We start from the raw sequence: 9,057 nt of genomic DNA on the forward strand, positions 1-9,057 counted from the left end.
ATTTATGAGTTTTATGTTCTGATGTTCTGAGAAATCAACCTTTGAAAGCCAATATAAGTGAGGGGAATTAAATCCCACATGTTCTACTCAAAGCATTAAAAAAAAATATGAGAAAAACTCTATAAAATATTAAAGAGGCCATATTATGCTGTTAAGGGTTTTCCCTGTGCTTTGGTGTGTTATTTGTGTAAAAGGTCTGCACCAAAGAGTATTACATCACATTGTAACAGGCACCACCTATAGGCTGGGTGATAGTCCAGTCCCGCCCACTGAATCCCAGAGAAACTATGCATTGGGCCGTGCCTGCTCAGGCTAATGGGAGCTGGCCGACTGGGTTTCTTGGGAGGGTCTTCTTAAAGAAAAGTGTGTCAGACAGAAAAAGAATGTGTTTTTTGAACACTGAAGCACATAAACATATTATAGTAGACCTCCCAAATAGAAATATGAACCATAATAATGGCCTCTTAAAGTTTTCATCTACTTTTTGCTGTAGGACATTGTTTCTGGAAACACAGGTTGATTTTGAGTTTTTCTCATTTAATTATTAGTCCTTTGAACAGGACACACATTTACATTCATTCTATTTTTATATTCAGTTTTTTCTTTCTTTAAGGTATGACTTGAGATGAGAATGGTTAGATTAAATAGTTGTACATCTGCAATATCATTTCCTAATGGCAACCAGTTGCTGATGGTATGGGCTGACATATGTGACTGACCTGACTGGTACATTGTGGAGGAAGTGGACAGGTTGTTGGGGTTGGTATTGTAACTGTAGCTGCTGCTCACACCTCCAGACCAAACACTGCCATAGTGCTCTATAGAAGACAGAAAAATGGTAAACAGCCAGGTACAATTAAAAACTGGGGGCATGTGGAATGTACTGTAAACAATCATGCATTAAAACTCCAAAATAAATCTGACCAAAAACAGAAAACTAATATTGCAATGATGTCTGGTATTTTCATTCAGCATCTTATTTCTTATTTCCTGTTGACTGTGGACTGTTGAAGTATGAATTATAATATCAGTCTTAAAGATAACAGACATGACAGCTGATTGGTTGAACCTGTGCTGGAGCTCTCAGACATGGTCCTAGTTTCCACGCTGGCCTTCTTAGGGATGGGCAGTGTGTTGTCAGGGGACTGAGTGGGGCTGGTCTTGGAAGGGTTTCCTCTCAGCAGACGCTTCACGTCGTCCAGCTCCGTCCCTGCACAGCAGAGCTAACAGTGAGCATCAAACGGAGGACCACTCCTGCTCCAGTAACAAATTCAAATGGACTATACTTCCTGATTACATTTGCATTAGTCTCACAGTGCATATGAGCAAAAAATCAACAAATCAAAATCAGAAAGACATTCTTTAGGATCTGATACGCAGTGGTGGGGAAAGTATTCAGATTATTTACTACTTACTATTTAAAGTAAGAGTAGCAATAATACTCTGTAAAAAATACTTAAATACAAGTAAAAGTCCTGCATGTAACTAAAGTGTCATTTTGTGTTGATTCTGGCGGCCCCTGTTTCAAGGAAACTCCAACTGAATCCGACCCTAGGTTTTTTTTTTACAGTGCATCATGTTTTAAAGGTTCTTCATATGTTTTGTATGTCAAACCTTGGTTTGTAAAGTATCTAGTAACTATAGCTGTCAAATTGTAGTGGAGTAAAAAGTACGTAGAGTAGAGTACAGTATGAACTTGAACATGATAAACTTCTTCCAGTGGAAAGAATTTGACAAAGTTCCCTTTGGGTGCCCTTCCAGTGGAGAAAACACGCTAGTAGCCTTTTTATTTTTCCCTGAGTCTCACACTGACTGCAGGTATGTGGATATGCACGGCCATGAAGAGTCGTACTCACAACTTGCTGGAGGAGAAGCACTCTGAAGCCTGGTTCTGATCTCACTCTCTAAGACAAACAGAACATATGCTTCATTAAATATCGTTATTGCTTTATCCTGTGGTACTAATCTGCAAAGTAAAGGCCAAAATTGTACTGATATGTAACTATATGTAGTGTTTATGTACTATCCCTTCACGTGAGTGTGTCAGAGCTCTCACTGTACCTCTGCTCTGACTTCTCCCTCTGGTGGCAGAGCTTGAAATGAATGAAGTGCCTGAAAGAAAAAAGACATGTATGTTTGTAACAGTTTGTATACATGTGCACAATCCAGAGTGTAATCTGGGATTCAAGTAAATCTTACCATACTCCTTCCTGTTGTACTCTGGAGAGGAGTTTGTGCTTGAACTCTCTGAAACATAACAAAATAAAGGTCATTCAGTTTAGTAAAGCAGCAAGAATAAATTGACCTTTGACCTATGACTAACCATCAAAGGCCTCCGAGAAAGCTGCTGCCATGGTGGTCATGCTCTTCCTCTCTTTGGGAATAGGTGAATAAGTGATTCCTGAGGACGATCCTCTCTTCGTTTCCCCAGATCCTCCTGAACTGTAGCTGTTCTTCGTCACCGTTGAAACAGTCACAGCACCTAGACCCCCTTCCCTTTTTCCTTCTCTGCCACCACTTGCATAACTAGAGGACATGCTGGAGGACCCCCCTGCAGCCGCTCTAAACCCTGCCCCTGCTCCTGCTCCTGCTCCTGCCGCTCCCCCTCCACCTCCACCGCCCGCAGCCCCTGCCCCTGACCCTGAGCCCGTGCCCCCTGAAGCTGCTGAACTCCCTCCACCCGAGGATACAGCAGAAGAGGCTCCTAGAGTAGTGATGCTGATGCCTCCAGTGCCCTTGCTGGCTCCGTATCCACCGGAGCTGGAGGCTTGGGAGCTGCTGGATGTGATCAGGACTGAGCTGCTTGTGCCACTTGAGCCTCCTGTTGCAGCTCTTCCACCTGACCCTCCAGCAACCAGAGAAAGATCACCTATAGGAAAATAATTAAAATTGAAAGACAGCAGGAGACATTGATCATTTATTAAATTTTTCATTAAAATATCATCCTTGTGTTTTTCATCTCATTTCATAAAGGCATATATTATCAAAGCCTCCATCAAACACTCAGATGGCATTGCCCGCTGGGGCTGAGGATGGCTAATATCTAATTGCGTGATTCCAGTTTAAACGACAAGACTCCACTGGCAAAGTTAATATTTGACCTATAACGTGAACACCCTTCAGCATTTCTTTTTTGTTATCACATTCCCAAGGTAAGAATCTGCCTGCCTGGTAGTGTGCCTGGACATGCCTTATTACCCTATATACCATTACATCCTCCACCCATATATCAGGTTAATTTATGTCACTCAAATATAACATATTGGCACAGAACAGTTGCATCTGGCACGTGTGTGGTGTTTCCTCTGACAGCGTGTTAGAAGCCCTCTCTTTCCATACTGAGTTTGCCTTTGATAAATACCATACTATAAAAAATCTTGTTCACATATGAATAGATTCTGTCCACAGAAACGCCAGCTTTTAATCTGAAACAAAGACCATTTTGACTTTATTTCTGCTGGGAACCATGAGCCCACGACTTTCTAGTGAAGCATCACTGCAGCCACAGCTGTGCGGGCTGTGTGACTGCTCTAATCTGTTAATATGGACACTGTAATTAAAAGCAAGACATTCCCCCAGGTAGGCAGTGCGAACCTAGGGTTAATCAGGGCAGCAGCAGCAAGTATGTTATATTTGTGTGACAGATAACCCTTTGAGCCAAAGTTTAACATAAAAAATATCCATTAGTGCAGCTTTAACTTCACACAAGCTACCATTCAATATGTGTGTAATCCAACAAATTATATAAATCTTCAATATATATCTGAATAGATAATGAAATACACTATAGTACAAAGATAACTGATGGCACTGCTTACTTTGTGATGTCAGCCGAGAAGTCGTTATTGATTTTGTTGCCACTGTAAAGAAAAATTAAATAATCAAATACAAATACTTTTTTAGACTATTACTATTATATTATATACTATTTTCTAAAATGTGGACTTTAAAGGGTAGGTTCATTGTGATCAGTTTTCATTGGAACTACTTTCTACCCAAGAAATAGTCCTTATAAAAACAGTTTACAGCGTGTTCTGGGAATTATTCTGTTCAACTCATTGTACTGAGGCTGAGACAGATACCTTAAAACGTGTGCCCTTTCAATGCTGTCGTCAAGCTAATGCCATATACTGTTGTCACTCATAGCATATGCCATTTCAAAGCTTCTTTATGCTTGTTTAAAGTAAGTAATGATGTTGAAAAAGAAAGAAAGAAAGAAAGAAAGAAAGAAAAAGTGTATGCATCACTGCATTGCCGGTTTTGCATTTGAGAACAGAGACAGATTAACCAGCACCTCTTAGATCTTACCTCTGCTACTTCCTCCAGCACCTCCACCAGAACTGACAGTCTGGGTGGTAATTAGATTGTCCATCCAATGCTAGCTGTTGCAAAAAACAGAGCATGCACTGTTTTTATGCTTTAAAAGATTCATGAGGAAAAGACTGTTACACTGTGTGAAATATGAAAGACTGAACTCTGTAAAAAAGTCGATTTTCATCAGATTGAAGTGGAATGCTACTATATCCTAAGGCACTATTTGCACACACACATCTAGTCACATTTTTTCAGTTTGCGTGGTCATATTTCTTTTTTTTGAAGCCATGCCTCTTGTGAAAAGGACTCTATAGAACATGCCATTGATTAAAAGGGTTCACCTGAAGCTGTATAGAAAGGGCGTAGCTCTTTGTTCACTTGATGAATGTGGCTTTCTTCTAAACAAAAGTCCTCCAGCATATAAAGACAAATCACTACAGAAACTCAGCAGAAACAGGTCTGGGGTTTCAGTCATAGCTGGGGGAAATGACATAAAATCTTTGCCCTGCAGTCATACAGATGGACTGAACCCTTAACTGATTACTGAAGCTATAGACTGTGTGTCAGTGCAGGGGCATACGGATGCTGACATGGCTGATTTTGTTTAAAATAAAAAAAATACCACAAGAAAAAAGTTACTTCTTTATATTATAGAGATTACAAATAAAAAAAATTTAAATGAGAAAAATTTGGGACACTTTTTAAATGACTAATTTTAAAGCCACTAGGGGGTAGTATTCAGTGATGGGAATAACGCCGTTATAAATAACCGCGTTATAAATAACGCCGTTACTAAAGGCGTTACTTTTTTCAGTAACGAGTAATCTAATTGATTACTCTTCCCATCTTAATAACGCCGTTACCGTTACTGCTAAAAAGTGCGGCACATTACTATAATTGAAGCTGTTTTTTTTCATCAGACCAACTAGATCTCTGAGCCGAGAGGCAAAGACTTTTTTTTACTGTTCTTCCTTGGTTAGTGGGCAGTGCACGAGACAAGCGCATAAATGCTGACAATTGGCTGAGGTTGAGTAAAATTTCCTGGTAAGCCAATCAGAGGTAGAGTTGGACGGGTGTTTGAAAGCACACATAGTTGGACACACAACAAACAACACAAGCGAGTCAGTCAACGAGAGACAGGTATGGCGAGTTGTGTTGCATCTTATTACATTTGCACTAAAAAGAGTGTATATATTGTTTGAATACATTTTTGGTACGTTGCTTAAAGAGCATCATTTAATTTAGATTTATTTGTTGGCTGGCTGCAGCCTCTTGAAGTGAGATTGTCAATGGCCAGAGAAAGAGATTTATTTTTATTTCTCATGTATTACCTGTTTATATTTGGATTCCTTAGTTTTGCTATACATTGTACTTTTCAGTTAGATTAAAGGCACCTCATACTGTTACACTGTTTTACTTTTTCGAGGAAGAAAATACTTGAAGTACAGTATATCTACCAACTGTCTGAAGTTTTTTTTTTGTTTTATTTGCACTACAAAGAGTGTATATATTTGTTATTTATTTTTGGTATAGTGCTTAACAAGCATAATTTAATTTTGCCCAGTTGTGGCCTGTTGAGGGGCAATACATATCAAAAGTTCCAAAACATCTATTGTGTTATTTGTATTGATCCACTATATAAACATAATATCTACATACATGGCATTTGATTGGAGGGTAGTCTCACTTTGTCCCACAGCAACATTAAAATAGTTTAGATTTGTGTACATTGTTTCTGTTAATAATGGATTGTATTAAGTCTCCATTTCATTATAATATTCAGATTTATCATAAATAATTGAACATGCACATGTATTTTAAGTTCCGTTAAAGACATTTGAGCATTTAAAAATGTACTTAAAAGTAACGCAATAGTTACTTTTATAAGTTGTAACCGAGTAACTAATTTAGTTACTTTTCTGGAAGAAGAAGTTGTTTTTTCTGCTGAGACAGAAGCACTACAATGGTCAATAACAAGAAGACATGAAACAGCAGTAAGGATTTAGTCTGTAGGTAGGTAGGTTGTATTCATTGAGAGTATGATGCCTGTTGGCATGAATAGTGTAATCACAAGCATGCTCCAGCAACATTTGTGACTGTAAAACCAACACAGTTGTAAAAGTCACTCTTCAGAACACCTCTCCAACATCTGCTGTGATGTGCTGATTAAGATTAAAGCGATACAATATAACGTTTGAAAGAAAGAACAGCTGTATAAAAGGCACAATTTTTTTCAATTCAATACATTCATAGGTTTTGCTACAGCAACAACAAAAAAACAAGTCAGTATTATCAGTATAACATAAAAATGTATTGTTATAACAAGATATTTTCACATTATTACGACATACAATCTTATCACATTATAACAATGTACTATTTATCTTGTTATAATGTAAAATATTTGATGTTCAAACATGTTGTTAAAACATAAAACGTCTTACATTTCATATCATGTAACATTATTATAACAAGAACAGTTTCGTGCTGTATAGTGTAGAGTTTGTATGTCGTTATTACGTGAAAAACTTCTTGTTATAACAATAATAATAACATATATCATATATGTTACATACATATAATGTGATACTGATCCAATGCTCTTTTTCTGCCGTGGCAGCAATACACTGCCGTAACTGTTACACTATGTTATAGTATTTAACATTATCACCTAATGGCTCCTTGTGGCTGCCGTAGCTGCGGTTCAGATGGTTACATAGTCTTGCTTTAAAGACACTAACATGAAATATGGGGACATTTTGTCCGTTTTCTGTGTGAGGCAGATCAGTTAACTCCATTACGGTTCAACATGGTTCTACTTGGCTCTCCTGGCCCTCATTATTGTGAAAGATTTATAGATATATAGATACATAGATGTGGCCTTTTGTAAGCTAATTAATTATGTGCATTTGATTGCTATTTAGATGTCCTTGTAACTTCTTGATTTTTAAGTTACTGCTTTTGAAATGTCATCTAATTATCTTCACTTTATGTGTTTAGTTAGATTTTATCACCCATGATCGTAAGCAATCTTCTCAAAACCCAGACATCATAAAGCTAAAATATAGGCTTTTTGATATGACTGTTTGAAATTTGAATTGCTAGAGATAGCTTTTCCATTGAAAGCAATAATTTTATTTGGTTGTGATTGGTCATTTTTGGAAATATTAGATTGTTCTGACTGGAGAATCAGGGTGAAGCATCCAGCAATGTCACCCATAGATACTATATATTACCACCACCAAACCGCCCAGCCTGCACCCACATGAAGGTAGGAGTAAGAAAGAATTATATATTATAAAATATTTAATCTCCTGGGCTTTCTTACATACATCATTTACCTATGTTTCTCAACTATAATGCAGGCAGCTGTAATGCAAACATCAAATATAGACTGAGCAGATTGTTGATAAGATTATAGAGTTTTACATTGTTTTATAAATCTTAAAGTGCAATAACAGCATTTAATGCTGCTAATGCTGCAGTCTACAGATACAACATACTTTACCCACCACCCAATTCTATTTCTTTAAGTGCATTTATTTATTCACTGCAATTTTTGTGTCTTCAATCATATATTGCAACTTCCTTAACTCCTCACATATCTAAATAAACTTCATGATATATAGTCTTTTATCTTTGTTTTTCATGCTTCATATTGTATGTATTGTTCTAAAGTTTCTCTAAGGAACAAGATCTTAATCTAAATGAGATCTAAAAATGTTTCTGTTTTTGTAAGGTTACTAATCTTTACTGTCCGGGCATTTCTAATTTCCGTGTGTGGTATCAATAAAGTTGATCTTATCTAATCTTTTATTTAGTCTTTATTCATTTTCTCACAAAACCTTACATTAAAAACTTGTTATAAACACTCTTTAAAGACTGTTAAATCACAGGGTTCAACCACTATTATCATAGTTATTACTGTTATTTGCAACTATTATGTGCTACTATAATTTATGTTATTATTTCTAAGTTCCAACAACCTGAAATTATACAAAGTTCAATCTTAACTTAACATTTCCTTGAGGAAGAACAGTAGTGTGTTTTCCTTACCTTTTAGATCATTTGTGCAAGAAAAAAATCCCTCACCCTCTCATGTCCTCCAGCAGATAAAATGTAATCAGTCTATCCTATTCACCACATTACAGTGTAGACTATAAAGTCCAGGTGCTGGAGGTATACGCTGTGCAGTGCCAGGGATTTGAATGTACATGGAGAGTTTATGTATTAGCTTTGTCTGACTCATAGCTTCAGTCGACAAGTTCCAACAAAGTGAAAGGGGTTGTTGCGTACAGCCTGTGACAGGCACACTGTGCAGGAAAAATAGCCCCAGGCTCAATGAATGAAAGACTGGTATAAAGATAGTAAAAGTGATCGAACAATGTAGTGCCCTACTGTGTTATTGTAATTGTTTTTGTTTGTTTCTATACTTGCCTGCTTGTATAAGGTGTGAAGAGGAGGTGAGCATGCTCAGTTAGTTATAAATATTACAGGAATGTGACCTTGACTCTCAAAGGCCTGAAAAATAGTGAATGTTCTTGGAAAAAAAGAGTGAAAACATAAATCACATGCAAATATTGCTTCATTATAAAAGACCCAAGCTTCCATTGCAAAAAAGACACAGTTGTTGTGTTGGGAATTGGATGACTTTGTTTGCATGCTTTGAGCTTTACAGTGGCAGTGAGGCCTGACTCTCACACAAAGCTCTTGGCAATGCAATCCCACCTGAGCCAGGACTGC

The 9,057-nt window shown here is 37.4% G+C and overlaps 1 protein-coding gene across 1 annotated transcript in view; it reads right to left on the minus strand.

The window, feature by feature from the left end:
• The window catches only part of LOC127355313 (collagen alpha-1(XVII) chain), a 26,224-nt gene extending 17,688 nt beyond the window's left edge, over positions 1–8,536 (minus strand). Inside the window, exons 1-9 of the mRNA XM_051386067.1 lie at positions 8,371–8,536; positions 4,309–4,382; positions 3,819–3,860; positions 2,324–2,869; positions 2,200–2,247; positions 2,062–2,112; positions 1,857–1,904; positions 1,070–1,210; positions 720–818 (exon numbers count right to left, since the gene is read on the minus strand). Of these exons, the coding sequence (XP_051242027.1) occupies positions 720–818; positions 1,070–1,210; positions 1,857–1,904; positions 2,062–2,112; positions 2,200–2,247; positions 2,324–2,869; positions 3,819–3,860; positions 4,309–4,372 (1,039 nt within the window). The 5' untranslated portion in view covers positions 4,373–4,382; positions 8,371–8,536. The remainder of the gene's footprint in view (positions 1–719; positions 819–1,069; positions 1,211–1,856; positions 1,905–2,061; positions 2,113–2,199; positions 2,248–2,323; positions 2,870–3,818; positions 3,861–4,308; positions 4,383–8,370) is intronic.
• Positions 8,537–9,057: the final 521 nt, after the last annotated feature.

This window comes from Dicentrarchus labrax, unplaced genomic scaffold (assembly GCF_905237075.1).
Source record: "Dicentrarchus labrax unplaced genomic scaffold, dlabrax2021, whole genome shotgun sequence".
Classification (NCBI taxonomy): domain Eukaryota; kingdom Metazoa; phylum Chordata; class Actinopteri; family Moronidae; genus Dicentrarchus; species Dicentrarchus labrax.